The 22,313-nt window shown below is 39.4% G+C and overlaps 2 protein-coding genes across 6 annotated transcripts in view; one reads left to right on the top strand and one right to left on the bottom strand.

Annotated features, from left to right (window-relative positions):
• Positions 1-1,606: 1,606 nt before the first annotated feature.
• Positions 1,607-20,999, bottom strand: LOC128809734 (collagen alpha-1(I) chain-like). 4 transcript variants are annotated; one of them, XR_008437833.1, is made up of 4 exons: positions 20,467-20,999; positions 19,712-19,873; positions 10,402-10,528; positions 1,607-1,735 (listed from the first exon to the last, which is right to left on the bottom strand). XR_008437833.1 is itself a non-coding variant. In XM_053981985.1 (3 exons), exons 1-2 carry the CDS (start codon positions 20,861-20,863, stop codon positions 10,431-10,433), a joined length of 495 nt encoding a protein of 164 aa, XP_053837960.1. In that variant the 5' UTR covers positions 20,864-20,999; the 3' UTR covers positions 1,607-1,735; positions 10,402-10,430. The 4 variants fall into 4 exon arrangements, 2 of the variants coding, with proteins under 2 accessions (XP_053837960.1, XP_053837951.1); XR_008437834.1 differs by lacking the exon at positions 20,467-20,999 and adding an exon at positions 19,992-20,068; XM_053981985.1 differs by lacking the exon at positions 19,712-19,873.
• The window catches only part of VIPR2 (vasoactive intestinal peptide receptor 2), a 49,741-nt gene continuing 47,713 nt past the window's right edge, over positions 20,286-22,313 (top strand). For both annotated transcript variants that reach the window (XR_008437832.1, XM_053981954.1), the window contains exon 1: positions 20,286-20,366. Coding sequence is in view for 1 of the 2 variants with exons in the window: in XM_053981954.1 (XP_053837929.1) it covers positions 20,316-20,366 (51 nt within the window). In the remaining variant the exon portion in view is untranslated. The remainder of the gene's footprint in view (positions 20,367-22,313) is intronic.

Genomic DNA, 22,313 nt, shown 5'->3' with positions numbered 1-22,313 from the left:
CTTGAAGTCCTGCTGGTTGGCACCTGGAGCTGGAGCTGCTCCATTGTGCCTACAAATACTGCACCATTTCTAATTTGTCACATTTGTGTTCTGCTATGACACTGCAGATACTTTCTAAAAATATGTATATTTACAAATATTCCATCAGCTTAAAACAAATAAACAAGCTCTTCCATCAGGCATACATGTGTATTCAGGGTTAGTGTAGAGGTGGGAAGGACAAAGGGACGGGACTTCTAGAGTAACATTGACCAGACTGACTGTGCTAAGTTAAAAATGCATGATTCCTCCATAAGAATGAGCCTGAAACCAGACATGCTTTTGTAGATTTAACAGTAGATTTTAAAATATTTTTACTGCCTCAAACTAATATGGAATTTACAAGAGTTAGCATACCAATGTCTATGTAAAATTTCCATGCAATTTAATTGCAATTAAAAAAATATTAGGGAAGATTATGTGAACTAATTAAGTTTATAAAAACATTTAAAATATATAATTCAAAAAGCACTAAATAATTATGCAAAATTCATTAGATAATCATATCTCTATGGTAGTGTTCTCTGGGAAATTGTAAATAAATTTATAAAGCTTATTATTCTCTGTTCATAAAGCATAACGAAATATTCAGCATGGATCTTCTACTGATTAAAAATGTTGTGTGCTTGGCAATTTCATAGAGTTCATTGACACTGCATAGGTTTGATAACAATGGTTTGATAATCAGAAATATCAGCTAGAGATGAAACCAAAGCAGAGCAAACCCAAGGAGAGAGCTTTGTTCACTCCCCTTGAAATGGGAAGCTGATTACTTTCTTGAAGTATTTAAGGATGGTTTTCCAGACTCAGTACAAAAAGCCTTATTTTGCTCCTCTTTTGAGCTGCCATCTAATGTGGGTTCACCACTGCGGTGTCTAAAATGCTGAGCATATTCAAGCATTTATGGAACAAATTTATTAATAACTGTGAAGCTCTTAACCTCTAGACTGCAGTTTCTTTTTTTTTTTTTTCATTTAATTATTCCTCAGAAAGGTAGCTACTGTTCCCAAGTCTCTGTAACTTGCCGATTTCCAATGAAACAGGAGTACAGAGAAAATATTAAAAACTCACTTGATATTATTTTGTAACCCTCTAAGAAATGGTTCCAGCACTTTCCTTGTCATGCACAACTGCAATTATTAACTGTTTAATAAAAAGTGCATAAATACTGCAGATTAATAGGTTTGCTTCCTAAAAGCCCACCAACATCACAAGGATAAGCCTGAAGTAGCATTACAAGAAATGTTTTGAGCACCTCAGGGCTGATCACAAGTAAAGTATGTTGTTAAGGGCATTATTCAAATGACTCTCAAACTTCGACAGGCTCGGGAGGGTTGTGAGTGGGCGTAGGAGGTAACAATTGCATGTAACAATTGTGCATTAAAATAATCATGAATTCATCAAACTGAATGAAATCAGGGGACCTCTGTGGTTTGGAGGGTTATCCTGGCTTCATTCCTAAGTAAATCTTTCAAAATTTTGTATGTTGTGAAGTTCTGAAAAAAATCAGTCAGCAACAGAATCTTGTCAGTATTTAATAACTGGGTAAGTGTTGTAGGTAAGTCTCCTGGGATTTTAACACTCAGTATGCTGCAGTCCACACCTGCAGAGCTTGAGCTGTTCTTTCCTTGCAATTGCTCTTTTTTCATGGTGGTGCTAAAAGCATTAAGAAGATTTTGCTGTTCTCTCCATGTACCTATTGTATGGAAGAAAAAGTAAAGGCATGAGGTTAGGGGAAGAGAGAGTCTGCATGAAGCACATAAGAAAGAAACAGAAGAAACAGAAAAAATATTCAGGACATAATACAAAAATGATGTATAATTAGTGAAACCAATTGGGCACATTGCAGAAGAGCATGGTGAAATCCATGACAAACAGTTCAACCATTTTAAGAGGAATAATACAAGCTGATGTCAATTTACCATTTTCAGAAATTGAGATAACATCCAAACTTAAGTAATGGTTGAAAATTCAGCCATTCAAAAGATAAGAAATACAACAAAAAGTGAAAAGGTGTCATGTGCACAAGTGTTCTGTTGAGGTCAGGAGACCTAAGTGTCATTGCATCTCCTGCCTGCCCAGAGCAATTTCCCGGGCTGGTGGGAGCTCTCCCACACACACCTGTGATGGCTCCAGAGCGCTGCAGACACAAACAACAGGGTGAGGATTTCTCCTTTCCTTTGGCTCTGGTAAAAATACCTGGCTGTTTTTACCTCTCCACCCAAAAAACTTCTCTTCCCTAGCTCCTCCTAAAATTATTGTCACAGTTAGCTCTGTCCTGGGACTTCACAACACCAGGGAGGAAAAGATCATTTCTTTATATGACGTTTAAATTGGTTTCTTCTCTATTTCACTGCTTACATTCTGACAACAAGGTGTACAAATCACCTTGGGATCCTTTGTTATATTTATCACAAGAATATTTAGGCCCAAGACCTTCCTTATGCCACCACTGACACCAGAGCCATGTAAGCTGAATGGTGACAACAATTGAGAGTTTGTATGTGAAGAACAACCTGGGAAGTGAGGCTGTTGCATGCTGGAGGTAAGGGTGTGCTGGAGTTAATTTGGTTATCTTTCTAATAATGGTAGTTTTCTACTCATTCAGTTTTATGGGATAAAATAAGCCCTTGTTTTGAGCTGAAGGCCAAACTACAAGGAAAGGGAGCCTTGAGATGGGATTTGGTGTCTTGTTTGTTTTGTTTTCTTAGGTAACAGAGGAAAGTGCTTTTCTGGTAGAAGCAAAGGCCTCAATTAATATTTAAAGATGGTTATCAGGGCTTCTTTTTCTACACTCACTGGGGAGATCAGAAGTGCTCTGAGATCAGAAGTCCTGGCTAGTGTGATAATGGTTTATGTCCCAGAGACCTCTCACATTCAAAAAAGCCATGGAAGGTTGCCCAACTGCTCTCATTGAGGGACCCTGTGAGGTTCTGACGTGGTTTTGCTTTAGCCAGGCATGAAGACTTCCTGCAGGAGGTGGCATTCACTCCCCAGAAGATGACATCCCTAGGGCGTGTTAGCAGGCCTGGCCTGAAGTCAAAGTTCTCTCTGTGCTGTCCCTCCAAAAAGCTGCGACCACGAAGGAAGATCCCCTCTTGCAGCAGTTCATAGGGGCAGACAGGCCCTGCGTGGTACAGTGGCATTAAGTGGCGCCACAGAGGCTGCAGTTCAGCCTGGCTTCCCTCTCTCCCACCAGTCTGGCTGATCAGGTCAGAGGCAGGAGAGCAGGTCACAGGCTGAGCAGTGTGGGGCTGAGGGGGTAAACACTGCAAGTCCTTGCAGGATGCTAGTGAGATAGGTGCCCTTCTGGGAGCTTCTGCCTGACATTCGGTGTTGATTTCATTGGAGAGGCTGAAGCACTCTCACCAAAGTATCTTAAAATTGCAGTTTGTAGGTTGCTGGAAAAAATACCATAGGAAGTCCTAAACAATTAGGTTGCAGGCGTTTTGGCTTGGAACACAAAATTACGTAGTCACCTTTTGATCTTCATCTTTAGGTCCCTACAAAGGGCTAATAATGCACCACCTCGTCTGGGTGCTGTGAAAATTAATCCATTCCATTTGTGAAGTATTCAAATACTCTGACACTGAGCATAGCAGAACAGCCATAGAGAAAATTGACAAATCTCTGTTCTAAGGAGGGTTTGGATAGCACGAATTAAGTAAGATGTCTAAGGTCACATACTGAATAAAATAAAAGAAATTATTCTATGTACATGAACTGAATGAGGGATAGATAACTGGGGGGAGAATACCATCATGTAATGAAGGTCTGAATTGTAATGCACACACCCAGAAGGTCAACAGAAAGTTAGAGGTAACCTTTAGTCTTCCCTTCTGAAACTTTTAAATCCTTGTCTTTGCAGCTTTAGTGCTTGGGAAATGCATTTCAAACATGTTTTGTTTTCATTCTTTTCCATGAGCCAGGTTACCTGGTTGAATTGCAACTTCTAAGGCGCAATGTGGTCTTTATTCCTCTCAAAAGAAGCATAGCAGGTCATGGGAGAAAAAAGGGAAGTAATCCATCTCAAAGTAATCCATGTCTGGTTGTCAATATAATGATTTTACCCAACCCAAAATATTTCCTATGTGAGTATTTATATTCAAAATCATATGAAAAACAGAAACACGGTAAAATATAGAAAACTGGATATAATAGGTAATATTTTACTATTTTTCTTTATTTTATTGTTATTTTACCATTTTATTTTTTTGTGTGTGTGTCTCACCCTCCCTATGAAAACAAAAATATCAGCTGAGCCCTGAAAGTAAAGGCTATGCAGATTTTAGGTCATTACCATTGCCAGTATATGGGATGATATGACTAAGGCTGATGTTAAAATAAAGCTAGACCTAAGGATGTATTCTTAGAACAATATAAATCAATTTTATCACTTAAAAAAACTACATCTAGAATAATATTTTTGTCAAATTCCATTTTTCTTTGTTTACAGTGGACTTTATATGTAGTATCATATAACAAGGAGAGTTTTTTGCATTCAAGTACAACCCCCAAAAAGCCAGACTGTCCTATTACTGCAGAAACATAGATCCTAAATTGCCAGAAATTTTATGAAAATGGCTGAATCAAAAGGGAAGAATTCCATCAGTTTATCCATCCCCAGAGAAGAACTCAGTAGTAGTTCTGGCCTTTCTATGAAAAAGAATTAATGGAATACAGAAATGTTAGAAATATTCTAAACACGGGAAAAATGTCAGTGGGAGCTTTACCCTATTAGGCACTGATGAATGCATTCCTCCCTCAAGATTTTTCTTCTGTGTGAGTTCCCTTCACCAATGTTCTCATTTAAAGCTGAACACACATCCTTTAAAATGCTGTTCTCTCCCATTGCTCCAGCAATTACTTTTTTTTTTTCCTGGTTGATCCTATTTGGATTTTAAGATTCTAGGAGCTTATAGATGTCTAGAACAAAAGTTTTGTACTTTGGAAAATTTTGTGGCCAGTTTTGGTGGCAAGTTTTTAAGTAATTTAATCAAATGTGTTAAATACTTCTGGAAAACCTCAACTCTTCCTTTGTGATTTTCTTTGCTAGATAACACAAGCTACAATAAAATCTCCTCTCTCAATAGTACATGGGGTTTCATGAGGTTGCAGCTAAGAGGTTGCAGCTATCCCTTTTATTAATATGAGCAGACTGTAAAGTCTGTCTGAAAAGATCAGCACAATAGTGACATATTGTACATCAGAAGTGACATCCTGAGATCAAAGGCAGTGAAACTGAAGCTATTCAGAACAGAAAGAATTTTCTCTCCTACTAACAAAAAAGTTCTGGGTGTTCATGGCTCTTTATGTTTTGTCACTTAACTTCAGGAGGCCTTTTGAAAAATATTTGGCATCACATCTGAAAAAAGGTATTAACAGATGGTATCCTTATTTTTCAAAATAATAATTAAACAAAACAAAGTAAGAGTTGATATTTATTGAGGTTTTTTAAAGTTAATAGGAAAAAAATTAAAAAACAACCAAAACCAAACAATATCCCCCTAACCATCTTCTCCTCAAATCCCATTTTTTTACCAATGTTAGACAGCACATACATGGCCAGTAGTGTCATCACAAAGGGCTCACAACCTTAGAAAACCAGATACAATTTTTGCAGACCACCTTTAAGACAGGGCTTCAAATTTGCAATGTTCAATAAACCCCTTTATCTTAAATCTTAGTATGAGTTCATAAGACATGAGAAGTTTTCCTTTTAAAAGGCTGAGACCTCAGCTGACATATGTATTAGTCTATAAATAAACAGACATTTCTCTCCATGTCCAGTGAATGAAAACTATTGTAAAGAAATGTTTATAAAAATGTGGGCCTAAAATGAAAATTTCAGGGTAATACTATACTTGAAAACAATTTTTATTATTATTTTGAGGTCAACTGCTGTGAAATTGAAATAACCTTAATCAAAACGATGTTGACAGCATTTCAAAAAGTTTCTGCCATCTTTTTATTCCAGCTATTTTAATGCAGCTGGTCTTAATATTTTTATTCATTCGGCGGCAGGAATTGGCAGAAGATATTTTACTGGCTGGGCATATACTATGGAGTATAGAAGACAGTTCATGAGAGCTATTAAACCTCATTTTGGGAACTGCTGAAAGAAATTTTAGTTCTCGTTTAATTATCAATTAAAACATAAAAAACTCCCAGAAGAATTGTGTGTTTTCTTCAATTCTGGTATTTTTGGAAATGCAGTAACTTTATTGGTTCAAATTTCCCTCAGTATTTTGAGCAGATGCTGCAATTTAATCTCAAGGAAATTTTAAGAAGAGCATCTCTTGATTTTCCAAGGGAAGACCAAATGTTGCCTTCAGGCTCAGGAAAGTGAAATTCAGCCCCCAGCCCACAGATTGAATTCAGGAAAGCCATCTCTGAGGAACATCTGAAATGTTTGCAATACCCATTCTGGCAGAACTTTATTTAAAGCTGGTGAGTGCAGATCAGGTAGAAAGACACAAAAGCCATCAAATGTCCAATATTTGGTCTCATAACCAAGCATTGTTACCAAAGCCTTCAAGCAGAAAATCTGGGCTAATTCACTTCATCTGGAATGAGGAATTTGAAACAAAGGCCTGTGCTAGCATTCAGGAATGTATTTAATTTTCTTTGTCCTGATACCCAATTATAAGTTTTAAAATCTCCATTTTCTGTTTGTGAATGAAACTAGATTATAGCTGTTTTATCTGATTTATTTACAATTCAGTAGGAAGGATTTGGAGATTAGATTTATCTCCCAGAGAAAGTTATTACAGAGGAATGAATCAGTTTGAAACAGAAATAATAAACAAGGATATGTATTCATCTCAGCAATACTGACCTTGGAGAAAATTATTTTTCTCTTTATATTTCTCTTTCTGGGCAATTCCAGAGAAAATGTTACTAAACAATGCACATTTTTTTTTACTGAAATACATTTTTAAGTATAAATATTTGGAGATAATGAAACAGGCTGAGCATTTGTATTGGGACTCAATCCAGCCTTGTGGTGTTAAAGCTGGTTAGTCTTCACCCAGCAGCACATTTTTAGGATGGGGTCCTAAAATCATAGCCAAAGTCTTGCAACACATTGATGCATGCTTTTGGAAATTAGAATCTTCCAGAAAAATGAGCAGGAACTGACAACTCTTCTAATTGTGGTAGTCTGCACGTACCAAGACAGAGCCTGGAATTTTCTGAAAAGCTTTTTCTTTTGTCCATTAGCAATAGATTTTGGGGCTTTTGGGATGGTTTCAATTTAAAACTTTCCTTTTGGCCATTCTTTGGCCAACATTTTTTAAACTTATGTTCTGCCATATTTTTCTTGATTCCAAAAAAATAAAAATTAACTGTGAGAGAGATCTGAATAGTCTTTAGAAATAAGACAGTCAAAGCCAGCCATATTGTCACTGTATCCATAAATGGCTCATGAGACTCAAGGAAGTAAATAGTCCTTTCTGTGTGCACAGAGTTTTTACCAAGACACCCCACATCTAATTTGCTGCAGCAGCCCTACCAGCTCAAACTTATAAGCAATGTTAAAGTCCATGAAAAACTGTCCCACATTCCCCGAGCAGCATGGAAGCAATTGACTCTTTCTACCCAGTTACTCACCCAGCACTGGAGAAAACGACGTGCTCCCAAATTACTAGTTGGTGTTGCTTCAATCAGTTGCTTCCCTGTCACTGATAAAAGTATCAACAAGAAGCTCTTCCAGGATGATGTTCACTGACTGTCCAAAATCACCAGACATTCATATGAGGACAGCTCCCTTCAGGAGGTTTTTCAGTCTTAACAGTGTCTGCAAAAGTCATTCTCTCCTGTGTGCTCTATACTTGAGTTGTGAGGAAGCTTTTTTCTCCCAAGTATGCTTTTACCTGTAGCACTATACCTGAGAGCATCCCTTTTCTTCTGCATGGCCCCTTGGAAAACCAAATACTGATTTTCCTTTCGAGAGGTGTATTGTCTCTTTTATATATTCCGGCTACTTTTTATTTCATCACTTTGTAATGTTCAGCCTGTGTAAGGAGATGTGTTAAATGGACATTCCTTGTATTAGTTTGGCTTAGGAAAACATGATATACCACAGGAATATCACATTTGTGCTGCCAAGAGCTAATAAAGACCATCCTGGAAGACCTTTCAGTTCAGCCTCTGAGACAGGCCAGCCGTGCTGCAGAAATAGGTTGCTAATACAAATTCTTAGGGGAGAGTAGAGAAATACTGTGGGTCATTCCAGATATGCTGCAGCTCTTTGGAGCTCCAGTTGTGAATATTATTTTAAACTTCTAGTATGAGGGGATCCATAGATTGTATGAGGTATGTTGTACCTGATTAATTTATTGAATAAATGATATAAGAGTAAATTTATATGCCAAATAAAATATCAATTGAAATAGATCTTTCTGTGCTTACTAGTTTGGGAACACAGTGTACAACAGTCTTGGCTAACACATATTTCTAGTTGCTGTTTCTGCCCTTTAATAAACTCTTTTGAGGTTGGTATGACTTCAGTTTTCCATTTCCTTACAATTAGGTGGACACAAAAAGTGCTTAAGCAAACTTTGGATAAATATATTATCATAAAAATATTAATAATTTTGCCTGTCAGCAAGAAATAAACATGCAACTTAAACTAGTATTTACTAATGTGTATACAGTTACTCAAAGTGTATGAAAATCAAAAGGGAAAACTCAAACTAAAACTAGTGTGGAAAAAAACCAAAACTAAAAGGCAGAGTTTTGATAACGCCTTCCTTTTTCCTGTTATTTGTTTTTTATCTTTAAGTTTCTTCTTACATATTTTGGGTAGAGATGAAGAAGAGTTAAATAAACAGGAATTATTGGCCTCATTTGTTCATCTTCCAGGGAGTAACTTCTAATCCCAAATCCTGTGCAGATACAGGTTATTGAGGATGATTCTGGAGAAGGAATCTGCCTGTTAACTACCTGCACAACAGCTAGCAGAAATTAATTTGCTTCATAAAACCATTGGAACATAAAAGCTAACACCAGGACTCCATACTAATCCAACACATTGTCTCTGACAGCAGCAAACAGCAAATATGTACAGAAGAGTTTTAAAATGGGACAGTTGGTCTTTGGTGACTATTCTCCCAGAATCCAGTGATTTGTATTTAAAGTGTTTCCTAAGCCAGTGGTAATATCTTTGTGCTTAACCCTCTTTAAGCTTTCCTTCCATTAATTTGTTACAATTTCTATCCTGTATTCATTTTTAGCCACCAGCATCCTCTAGAAATGTCTAATCATCTGTGCATTGTGTGAAAAAGGTAACTTAGTAGTTTAATTTCATGTCCTAACTAATCTTTGTATTGAGAGTATCAGTAAACTTTCATTATTCATCTTCATGACATCCATACTTGTTCCCTGGAATACCATTTAAAAGTTTGTATCATATGATCTCACTGCCAGCCTTCTGCACCAAAGATTTAAGTGAAACATCACACACTATTAGCAGCTCAGTTAGCAGCTCAGCTCTTTCACTTGGAAATTCATCTAAGATCTTTTGGGAATATTGCCAGATCTGGTAGTTACTGTTGTTCCTGTCTCTTTATTCCATAAACTTCTACAAAAATCTTGACTACAGACATATTTTCCTGAAACATCACTTATGATCAAGGTTCTGCCATGGTGGGCTCTCTGTACTTGCTCCTTCATTATGTACACAGGTGGAATGAATCCATTTGGGGTTTTTTCTAAGGCTTATCTTTTTGAAAATGTTGATGCATCGTGATCCTCTGTTTGCTATACTGATGGTCTATCAGGCTTGCTGCTTCTGATGTGTGTGGAAAAGACTTTATTAATTAATACTGGTGCCATTTGGAAGTTCATCTCCTGTCCTGTTCTGCTTCTTCATGTGTATTATATGGAGTTTTATGATTTTTCTGGTTATTATCTTTTCAGCTTTTGAAGGTTCTTGCATCTATTAACTTTCCCTACCCTTTCTGTTCAGCCATGCTGGATTTCTTTTTCTCTTTCTAAAATGGGATGGTCTGAATTCCCATATGGTATTTTTAAAGAGCCTCTGCTGCTTGCCAGGGCTTTACCCTTTAGCTACCCTTTAATTGAGCTTCCTCCCCTGTATGAAATTCTTGTTTTTGACAATAAAAGGCGTGGCATTCTTGTTTATGTACCTTCTACCAAATTTGAAAGTTACACTAATATTTAGGCCTTACATAGAGACATCATGTGTTCTTTAACCCAGAGGTTCAGAGGCATCACACTCCATAGAAAGTGACAGACCGTTGAGTATCATCCTATAGACCTTTCCACACTTTATCATTCCATGAACATTTCTTTGATTGGATCATTCCATGATAAACTATTTCTTCAAGTTTGTATTACCTCCATGAATTTGATTTTTCTCTTATGCATCATTTCTGCAGTGTCACATCTTTCTTCCCTTCTGCATTAACATAATCAATGCACTCAGCCCTTGGCAGAATGGCAAGCCCTTCATATTTCAGAGTATCTACAAGAGAATAGAAAAACATACCATTAATTTTCAGAAACACATAATTCAGAAATAACTGAAAGGCTCTTAATTTCAAATTCAGCTAGGTAAGTGACCTCTATGAACAATATATTCAAAATTAAGTTGTACTGAAGTTGCTGTGGCTACTGCAGTCAAAATCATAGCCACTGGCTATTCTAAAATCCATATATTGACCAAACACTGCACTCCCAAGATAAGTTATCATCATGGCTTGATGAGGGAGAGTTGGAAAATGACCTTAAGAAGGTGTTGAGGAAAACAAAGTGAAATTGCTACCAATGTTATCTAATGTCCAGTAAGTACAAGGCAGGTAGACAGTAGTGGAGAAAGGCCACATGCCAATAAACATTGAGATAATCAAACACAACAAAAATTGAGAACATGAGTAGATGACACTTTGAGTCTGAAGCCTGTAATTCATCAACATTCTACAGCCAAAACACAAACCAGCAGCACAGAGGGATGACTAGCAGTGAAGGGACAGAACTTACAAAGACACAGGGTGAGAGTTTGGGGCAGTTTCAGTAATACAGAAGGAGTATCAAGTATCATTAACATGGAAGCTTTGTACTGCCTGAAAGCTGGTATCAGCATTTGACCTGACAACCTTTCATGTCTTCCTGTGCCACTGTGGACTGAGATACTCATAGTGAGCAGATGCAGTTAGTTCAAGCATAATGTAATTTGAAGCTCATTTACCACAGAGCAGTCCATGCAATCAAAGTTCTGATGAAAGCTCTTTTTAAAATAAAAAGCATCAACATTAAAGGTTTGTTACCAATTGGCACATGCAAATGCATTAAGAAAAAGCAGGGGAAATTGGAATAACTAGCAAGAAAAAGCATGGATTTTGTGTGCTCTTGCTATGCTCTATTTGGACAGAATGTCAACATTTCAATCTTGCCTAAAAAGAAAAAAGAGTAAACCTTAAAATCCCTGTAGACAATTGCTCATAATAATCTTCTAGGACATTCTGAGCTTGTTCCTTTGTTTTGTGTTCTTGTCTTTTTTTTAACTGCTTTGTGCCCTGTGTCATTGCTAACAAGTGTGGAAGGAATATATAAAATACAACCAAATTTGGAAAATTAGCACATTATATCCACTCCAGTCATTTTTCTCCAATGTAAATCACTGGACAAGGCACAAGATAATCAAGACTTAGCGCCATTGTTATTTCCATAGCCTGACCTTAATATTAAATCCTATGACTGGTGAGTCAGTTTCTGTCTGGTGTTTTGACATTTGCCTCTCACTAATCATTCTGCACAATTCCATTAAAAATAGTATATATTAAAGCAGGGAAATTACTTCTAGAATCAGTTTCTAAGTTCTCAGTCCAAAAGAGCATTGCAACTGGGGAAAAGTTCTACTGGCATTTCAGTTGTGGAGACTGAGTTAACTAATTACTGGCATATTTAGTGCATATCATTCCTTGGTACATGAGATGCCCCACACTATAGCTGATGTAGGATACTTAAAAAAGGAAGGGTCTGTGCCATCATTCCTCTAGTGATCAGAAGCCCAGCCAGCTTTGTGCTCACCTTGAAAAGAGCAGCATGATTTATGGAAATTTTAGATTTGAGTAGAATTTACATGGTTTCACAGCCAAATGCTTGATTTTGTTCCCGGCTGAAACCAATGGGACTATTGCCATTGATCTCAAGGTGAACAGGGCTGGGCCAAAAACGACGGATTAAAGCAATACCCAATTTTCTCTTGAGGGTTCCTTGATTCCAGTTTGAGCTTTCTCAATATCTAGTGCAGTTGCACAAACCCAAGGACTCTCAACACCTCCCTAGGACCAGAGCTAAAGAGATTTCAGAATTACATTCTCAGTGTTGAGTTAGCACTTGTTAAAAGAATAATTGAGGAAATATGGGGCAAGATCTTATCCATGGACACCTATTTTCCAGCAAAATGTAAGCATCTAGGGCCTACAAGCACTTTATTTCATCTACTCAGAGACAAAGCTGTTAAGACCTATATTCTGCGTAATACCATAGCAATAAATACACTTTTCCAGAAAGTGGGAAAGGTAGGCATCCAGGGTTATATAAGTGATGAAACACAACTCCTGGCTGTCCAATCCACTAGGCTCTCTGCTCAGTGACATCCCCCCTGTGTCCCCCTGCAGCTAGGCCACTCTGCCACCACGGGTCTGGCTCTCATTTTCTATCCAACCCTTTCTAACAACTTTCAAACCAGGTAGCCCATCTCAATCCAAGACACAGTACCAAAGGTGTCATCTAGAGAAGGACAGAGCATACCTCTGCTCCTAATACTGCATTCTCCAGAGAGCACCTGTTCACCTGAATGCCCATCTGTCTTCACCCACTAAGGTTGGCAGCCCATAGCACAACTGCCCTGCCTTTTCCTGCCTCCCCAGTGCTTTCTATTTAACTTGGGACCTGAAGTGGGGAGTACTGATTCTGTCTATGGAACACTCCTGTGGATTACAAGGGCTTGTTTTGTCAATACGTATTTCTTTTACCCTCCTGCTATGTGGGAAAATTCTTCATACAAGCCTCAGTAATCCTTTCCTGATCAGAGTGTCATTCAGATCACATTACACTGGACAATTAGGCTTCACTTACAGTGTTGTTACTTTGCTACATGATGATTTTTTCTTTTAATGGAGACAGTCATTTTATAGTGTTTAGAAGTTCGATTACATCAATGATGACATTTTTCCTTTTCTATCTCCTGGGTAGGCTTGAGATAAGCAACAGAAACCAAGCCTCATATTGATAACTACACTGAAATCTCATCTCTCCTCTTTCTAAAATTGTTGCTTTATTTATATCCATTAGGCTTATGGTTAGTCAAAGTCTTTGACAGAATGATGTTCTTAATTTCAGAGGCATTTCAGTCTTCTTGAAGTGACCAAAAAAAAACCACCACAATGTAAACCAAGTTCTATCCTAAAGATACAAAAACTTGACAATCAAAACAACTTCGAACTGCAACTTACTCTGACTGAAAATTCACTATACATTTACTTGGCTCTACTCCAAGATTTAAAATAATGCAAAACTAGCACCTAATCTTTTGACTACATAAAAGCAATTTTCCCCCTCTCCCTTTACCAAGACTAGTGATGGCTGGGATTCTTCATGTCTTTTTTTCAATCATGCTTTACTACAAATCTAAATGTTGTATTTTCCCCTTTTTTTTGGAGAAGCAGCCAGTACAGGTTTCCTGATACAAATACTCCCAGATTACCAAAAAATTAGATGCAGTTTGTGAAATTTGCCTAAAATCTGCTCTGCTCCAAGAAAAGGTTCCATTGAACAAAAAAACTTCAGAAAGTAGAGCCTAGTAGGGACTTCTGTTTCCTCTCTAGCAAAATTTATGCTTGTTTTGAAAAGCCCCAAATAGAAATATTTATCCAAAAGCTAAATATTTGTATTTCTGGCAAAAATAGTCTGACTTTTGATGAAAAATAGAATTTTCCACAAAGGTGTGTACTCTGTACAGAAAACTACTTTTTCTGTGTAAAAAGAAAAAAATTCCAGCAATCGAGTTTCTGTGGAACAGTGATTTTTACAGAAAATTTGGAGGATTATTTATGACAAAGTAGGATAGTGGCTTGGAATAGACCTAGAGAAAATCACAGTCTATTGTTTGTGCACAGAGCCACAGAAAAATCCTTTCAACTGGCTGATCATGTTCGATCTTGAAAAAAAAAAAATTCTTTGCCTTCACTGTTAAAATATTCATCCAGAACAGGCACCTGGATATGAATCTGCACATTTACTTTCACCTAGCTTAATCCACCAATTTTTCTGCCAAATTTCTTTTAGTCCACATAGTTCCTTTCCTGATGACATATTTAATATCAGTTTACATTTTCACTGGCAATTGCACCAAACAGTCTCTAAATTCCTTTGGTCTTCATTAATATATTATTTATCTGCGGAATTCATCTTTCTTGACTGCAGATTGCTAAAATTATATGCAGTGCTCCAGATAAGACCTGACCAGACCTCATTCATTGCTTTTTAACTCTACAACAAGTCTCTGTCCCATGAGATCACACTTACTTTTCACAGCCATGTCACATTAATGCTCATATTTGCCACACACTGACTCGTATACACAGGACTTCCTGCTATTGCCCTTTAGCTTATGGTGGTAACATTTGTTTGTTGTTTTTAGCACATGACATTCCATCTTGCTTTATTACATTTCCAACTACTTTTTAGGACTTCAGGTGATCCAGTTCTGGATACTGCTTACTACTGACAGCACCTTGAATCAGCAGCAAATTTTGTTTTGTCAAAGATGAAAATAAGTACTGAAAGGAATAAAACAGGACCCTGGCCTGATCTCTGAGGAACTTTACTGCTATTTCTTTTTTTCTCCTGTTTATACATCAGCATTACTAGTCAGGCTTATTTGATCACATTTGAACCAAATAGATCATCAATTCAACTAGCAATTTCTATGGCAGCATATCAAACACATTACTGACAGCTATCTAGAACAAATCCAACGACTTTTCTTTGTATCAAAGATACTTTCTTACTTTTTCTCAGTAAAGTATTATCTCATGCTAGATGACGTGATAACTCCCTTTGATAAACACTACTTGTATTTTATTTTATTTTTCATTTGTTTTCCCTTCTGCACTTAGTCTGGTCTATTCCTCTAAAGCCTTTTATGCCACTTTATCAGTTATTTTTTTTCTGTAGGTTTTGTGTTTTGTATTTAGAGTTTTTTTGGAAGATCTACCCTTTACTTTAAATTGTAAAAAAATATAAAAATAAACACAAACATACTAACTAACCATTACAAAACACCTAAAAGTAATGGGAGAATTTTCTTCTTTTCATGTTTTCTTGTCCAGTAAACTCTCAATAAAAAGCACTGACCAAATATAGAGCTTTGAAACAAATAAGAGTTAAAATTACATTAGCCAAGTACTTTTCATTATGCCAAATACCCAACTTCTTTATTTTAAATTTAACCTATAAATTTAAAAGATCAAATTCTACTTCACCTACACATGTAAATGTAACTGAATGCCTATTAATTTAATGAGTATAATAAGGATCTGAGTATAATGGAAATCAGAAAAATTGGATACCCTGGCCAAGAAATTGAAAGAGTTCATTATACTAAAGGGATCTCTCTCACTCTTTTGAAATTACATAGAAGTCTTCTAAATTTGAAAGACAGAAAGAATAAAATTGTATACTTTACACTAAGTACTGCAGACTATGTTCTGTGTCTTCAGTGAAAAGTGTCCCTGTGCCATTTTCTGACTGAGGATTTCACAGTTACAGACCTCACTTTAAATAAGCTCTTCAGCAGTCCTGAACTTAACAAACCAGACAGAAAAGTGTCTTTGTTTTCACTGAATTTCTTTGTATTTGTGATCGGCAGAAACATCTTTTTGTAGCCAAGCTACTTGCACATTACAGAAAGACAATTCCGGAGGGTTCTCCGTATCCCTGTCGCTGGTTGGGAATCTCTGCGTTGGGGTGCTGATATTGGCAAAATGCCACACCACAGGCCTCTGCCAAAAAAGTGTTTTGTGGAGCAGTATGAGCCTCACCACTAGAAGATGTACCCTCAGCAACATCATAAAGCTACTCTTCATGGCCAGACACAGCAGGACACTGTTGGGGATGCTCAGAGGGAGGAGAATGAAAAAGCTGAGGTGACACACTTGAGGACAGCCTTTCCTTAGAAAACTCTGTGTGGTGTTGCTTCTCTGCCTAGAAAACAACACAGGGTTCAAGAGATTATGGGGACATAATATGATTGGTAATGGTGACAAAATTTTAGAACTTCTGGACACCATCTGGATCTTCAGATAAAACACAGAGAACCTGAATTTCATTTTCTCCTCTTACTGCAGCTACAGTATTTGATGCCAGAGAGTTGGACAGAAGCATCACTGTGCTGCTTCTCAAAGGATGGTGCTGCAGCCACACATCCCCTGGAAGGATGCCCGAGGTCTGAAATCCCATTGTCACAAGCAGGACACACACTGTTTGCCTCACTCAAGCCTGGAGCCGTCTTTGTTGTATTCTATCTGATCTTTGAGAGAGGCTTAGTAAAATCAAGTGTGGTAATAGTTACTGACACTAAAATTTTACAGAAGTTTAATTTTCTCCAGTGTAAAAGATCCAAATTGCACACACATTAGTTGCAATCTTTCTTTCCTGGAAACCCTTTCTAAAATCTATTTCCAAGGTTGATGGAATCTTTCCTTAAATAGTTGGGCTGCAGGAAAAAAACCCAAACAAACAACCTAACAAAATGCAGGATGACAGTAGAGAGTGCCTTTGGGAGATTTAGGAATATCTGATGAAGACCTAGTGTCTTTGAAAAGTGTGAACACCTAGGAAGAGCACTCCTTTGGCAATGAGACTTAGTACAGCATTCCACATAAACTCTCTGTGGTCTGGAAAGCAGGGCTCAAAACACATGAAACAGCTTGAGCGGCTCAAGAGACAGACACGCTTGCAAGAGGCACGTTGTTCAGGATGGCTTGTACACATGCTGTGAGGGAAACCCTTCAAAACTTTTCATGCAGTTTAGGTATTCCTGGCAACTCTATGTTATGCATTATGTGAGCAATAAATGTTAAGACGATTGAACAAAAGAAAACTCTTTTTAAACAATGAAAGCAATGGATTTGGAGACTTTATACACAGAACAAGATGATTTGTAGGTAAAATACAAATTTCCAAAGCATCTTGAACTCCATCAACAATTTAAATAAGAATTGAGCTCAAAGAAGGTTGGTGTCATTACTTCAGTATGGAAACTCTAATCAGCCATTTACTGCCAGCACTGTATTAGAGAATTCCAAACAGACAGATGGCCAGGGAGCAAGTAATTGTTACTTATAGCTCTACTGGCATGTACCTTTGCTCAGCAGGCAGATTCTTCCAACAGCTGGAACTGAGGAAAAGCTTTCGGGTCCTGAATGTGTTGTGAGAGCAGAGAACTTGCCGTACCTTGGCGCTGCCTGCCACTGGGTCCATTGCCCGTCACTGAACTTTCTATTTCCACTTTTACTGCCCTCTGAGGAACACCCAGACTCAGCTGATCCAAAATACTATTTATTTCAGTCAAAATGCATTTACTTCTCTACCACCTCTATTGTGATGAATTTCTGGCCATGTTTGGACTCCATTCTCTCTGTGTGTTTGCAGTCCTGTGCCTCATGGATATCTCCATAAAATTTTTCCTTTTAATTTGACAGTCCCTTCTTTGAAATGTCATTAAATCAACTCTGTCTAAATTTATATGACTCATTTGTTCTTTCATAAACCTATCTGTTTTTTGCTGATTAAGAATATCAGTCTCATTTCTATTTACCTCTATATATGAACAGCTGTTCTAGTTTCATTCTTGTTCTTCATTTCCCTTCTACATCTGTTGTAACAGAGCACTGAACTGTGATATGTTTAAGTGAAAAGAACTTGAACCATGAATTCTGGACTTCATCCATCAAGAATTTGTTTTCTTCTTAGAGAAAAAGAAGCACTTAGCTGTATATAAACAAAAATACTAGTACTTTATGCATCTCCTTCATCTGCTGTCTCTTTCATGTCAAAGAGTCACTGGGAACAGCAACAGAGGAAAGGGTTGAAAAATAACTGATGATATTTCTTTTTACCTAAAAATGTTGATTCATTGAAAACAAAACATCACAAAAATCTGTGTACAATCTTCTGATAGAACAGATGTAAGTTTCAAAATTTCTTTGCTAGTTCTAGGATATGTGGACTATTAATATTTGAGATATTAGTTTCTGTCATTCCACAGAAGGAATAATGATGACAGTTCCCAAGACTGTTTCTACACAGAACGTTAACAGCAATTTGTTAATTGGTTTCCCAGGCTACTCAGCTTCAACAGCCTAATGAATTATTTGCTCGAAGAATTAAACACTGGGGTTTGGTGCCTGGCAACTCTTGTGTCCTCAGCTGCTGGGGCAGCCCAGCTGGGGCACAGCCTGCCTGGTGGCTCCTCTGCACAGGCACTGCCCTGGAGTTTATTGCTGATGAACCTGATGAGCCTTGGCATGTATTAATTCCCCTCATCAGAATGACTGCTCTCTTAGCAGGACACCAGTCATCACAAAGGGCAAGAAAGAACTTCTAAAGAGAGAAGAATGGAAAGCCTTGCAGTGATGATAAAACATCAGCTTCTTGTGAACGATAAAAGAACTGGTTTTGAGGTTGTTATTTTGGAAAGACTGATAGCTCTTAAGAAATTGTGAGGAGCTGATCCAGACTGCCTGTGTCAACCAGGATGCTGAAGAGGAATCTCGGACACTGGTCTCAGGAATCAGAGGGGTTGCACTGTGCAATTCTCCATGTCTAGGAGTTTTGACCTGCGAGCGTGCCCAGGAATCTCAGAGCTAATGGCATAACCAGTCTCCTCTGCAAACCAGCTGTGTCAGGAGTAGATGTAATCTGGCCCTTCAGTCCATCTGTCACATACAGATCAAGTCAATCCAAAGAGGTACTCTTTCCTGCTACAATGAGAATACTTTTATAGCCTGACAATATACCATCCTACAAGATTTTCTTTCTACATTAATGTTTCCCTCTGCTCTCAGCATGCAGGTTATAAGACTGTTTATTAGTTTGTAGTATTTCTTTTTTATGATACCAAAGATGTTATTATCAGGTATTTCTTCTTAATATGTGAAAATAATTTTTGCACATTAATTAAAAAATTAAAATTCGCTGTAGCTTTTCTGATAGAAGTGTCCTTGCTTTGCTTGTAGCTGGTTATTTTGGAGGGGCTATTTAGGAGAGTTTTGTGCTGCCTCCTCAGTCCCTTTTAGTACATAATACTTACATTACAACACATATTAAGTCAATGGAAAGGCAACTGTAATATATTCCCATTCACAGCTAAAAGCCAATATAAAACCACTTTTTTTTCTATAACACAAGGCATGTGCTAACACATCACTTAACTGTGTACTTTCTATGCCTTGTGAGGCAAAACCCAGATCCATGCATGGTGTAAACTGCCAAGGAATAACAAGGAGTTGCTTTAAACTCTTGGTTCTCTATTGAGAACTCGAAAAAAAAAAAAAAATAAAGAGTTGTAGGGAAGAAAGATACAGCTGTTGCTCTACACAGTGGTAAAACGGGCCCTGCCAGGCATCACTTCACTCACCCCTCAGCGTTTTTCGTGCTTGCCTGGCTTGAGGGGTCTGTGTTCGGTGATCTTACTGGTTTCACCGGCAAAAGGCACCCCGGTGCGGGCGCCGATGCGCTGCCGGGACTGGCACCCAGGCTCCCCAGGCGCGTATCACGGGAAGAGGGGGTTCTCCGGCACCTGGGAGCGGGCAGAGAGGGGTAAGAAGCATCCGGTGCCCGGCAGCAGCCCGGGGGTGGCGGTGGGCACCTGCGGGGCGCAGCGATGGGCGGGGGGCGCTCAGGGCAGCGACTCGCACCTCTTATGGGGGGAGCGCCGGCGGCAGCGAGAGGGAGGAGGAGAAAAGGAAGGCGAGGAGAGGGGCTGGGGAGACACGGGCGGGCGGGCAGGAGCCGGGGGCTAGAGGAGGAGCTCGGCGCAGAGCGGCGGCGGGCACGGCCGCGGTCGGGCCGGGAGCTGAGGCGTCGCAGCGGGGCAGGTGCGGGAGCCGCCACCGCCGCTGCCCGCGGGGCGGGGGAGCCGGCAGCGGCCCCGGGCCCTATGGTGCCGGGCGGGACCCGGACCCCGCTCCCCGCCTTCCAACGGGGCCCGCGGAGCGCCTTCGAACGGGCACTCGGCGGGCATGAGGACCCTGCCGATCCTCCTGCTCTCGCTCTGCTGGAGCCTGGTGCGGGTAAGTCTCACACGCAGCACAGCCCGCCCTGGGCACAGCCCGCCCAAGGAACGCTCGCTGCGCTGCGGAGCGCGGGCCGGGCTGACCGCTCGGCTCTTACCTGAGGAGCCCGTGTAGATCCCTTCGCGCTGTTCCCGCAGCTCCGCGGGGCGGGGGCTCGGCTCGGCAGGTGCGGAGGCCCCGCCGCACACGCTCCGGGACGCCGCTGCCTCTCTCCGCTGGCCTCCGGCCGTCCCCGGGCGGAGAACGCGAGGGTAGCGGGCGCGCAGCGCCGCCGGGACCCCCGGGCGCTCCCCCTGCGCTCCCTGCCGCAGCCCCGGGCGCTCCGCAGCGCCGGGACGGCTCCGCCCGGCTCCGCTCCGCCGGGCACGGTCCCATCCCCGCGGAGCCGCCGCTTGATCCCCGCAGTTTGCCCCGTAGCCGGTGGACACCGCTGGCTTGCGAAGAGTTTTCACGGAGCGCTGCCCGGGAACGGTCCAGAGGCCACTGGCCATCATCGTGGGGGGAAAAGCGCCACATCCACAACTGCTCTGAAATATGTACAATGGGATTGCGATGTACAAAGTAGTCAGAATATTGAAGTGTTCTTTTATAGTCTTTGTATTTTTAAGCGTTTCTTAAGTAGTTTGTAAAAGTCAGTTACATTGATGGAAATACAATACGTACAAAAAAAATTTTAAAGCTTTTACAATTTTTTGTTATTGTATAATACCAAAAGTCGGGAAACCATACTGAAGGTGAGTGCAAGCTGCTTGTCAGAGGAAATGTTTATTCATCAAATTGCTGGTCTAGATGCTTCAAAAATTGTTAAGCTGCTTAAAATGCAGAGAGACTCCTGAGCTGGAAATCCAGCTCGGTGTGCACCTTTACATGCGGTTCTGTACTCACTGGTGACTAAGGATAACGTACCTCTGGTTAAGCAGAGGGAAATATGGATGAGCACAAGTCCTAAAGAGTGGTGAATGCCCTCAAAATCTTGATGTCTTTCGGGAGGTGGTCAGAGCCACATCATCTGGAACCCTAAATCTCTTAAGCTTTGTGAAGTCCATCTGAATGAACTGGATGTATTAGAACATAGTATAGTACAGTTTAAGCATGTAGCCCAGCTGTGAAAAGTAATATGCTGCCTTTGGGTAGTAAAGAATTTTTAACAAAACTTTACTATTAATCACTGATTTTTCAGAGGTATCAGAAAGAGAAGTTGTTTACTCAGCAGGTTTCTTAATTATAGTAGCTAGTTTGATTTATCCTTCATTTAGTTAACTTTTTTATTTACTGAACCTTCCTTTCCAAGACCCAGTAATTGTAACACTTTTTGATGAGTAGGAAATCCACTGTCAGTTACTGAATGTTTGCACTTGAAAATGAAAAGTAGCCAAAAATAAGTTTTGTGAAAGGGAAGCACTATTAAAAAACCTTATGTGTATGTGGGACTCCTATTTTACATGGCCGCTATCTGCAAAAAGGATTATACATACCAAAATGTAGGTATTTTCAGTATAATGCTGAACTTTAAATTACAAAGTCTAGAAATCCTAATTTATGTTAAATATGTGTCTTTGAAAGGAAAATAATTCTGCACTTGAAATGTATAATTTCAGTACTCAACACAGAGAAAAGACATGGAAAGGGAAGTCAGGTTCTGATGTTGCAGACAGTGAAGTGAGACATTTGGAGAAGAGACAGATTTTTGTGAGTTTTCATAACAGCCCCTGCTGTTATGCTTATGGCTCTTGCACTGTATTTTTAAAAGCTATGCAAGTGGTTTGTCCACAAAGAGACTGCAGCATCACCAGGTTCTCAGTCCTAACTCTGGATCTGAGGTTCTGGGCCCAGAATCACAACTTAATAATTACTAACATTTTTTAAAAACTGATGTGTCATGCATCAGAGATCATTACCAGATTGTGTTATTAAATGTCTCCTAAAAGATGTGAAGGAAAAGAC

This window comes from Vidua macroura, chromosome 1 (genome assembly GCF_024509145.1).
Source record: "Vidua macroura isolate BioBank_ID:100142 chromosome 1, ASM2450914v1, whole genome shotgun sequence".
Classification (NCBI taxonomy): Eukaryota; Metazoa; Chordata; class Aves; order Passeriformes; family Viduidae; genus Vidua; species Vidua macroura.
The sequence above is the reverse complement of the archived record's forward strand: the minus strand, read 5'-3'. Positions and strand labels throughout refer to the sequence as shown.

Bases quoted from the DNA above. Each gene is read 5' to 3' on its own strand.
- LOC128809734 (XM_053981976.1), bottom strand. From the start codon at position 20,885: ATGTGGCGCTTTTCCCCCCACGATGATGGCCAGTGGCCTCTGGACCGT. The intron at 19,874-20,466 runs GTAAGAGCCGAG...GCCCGCTCCCAG, and splicing joins GATCTACACGGGCTCCTCAG to GTGCCGGAGAACCCCCTCTT.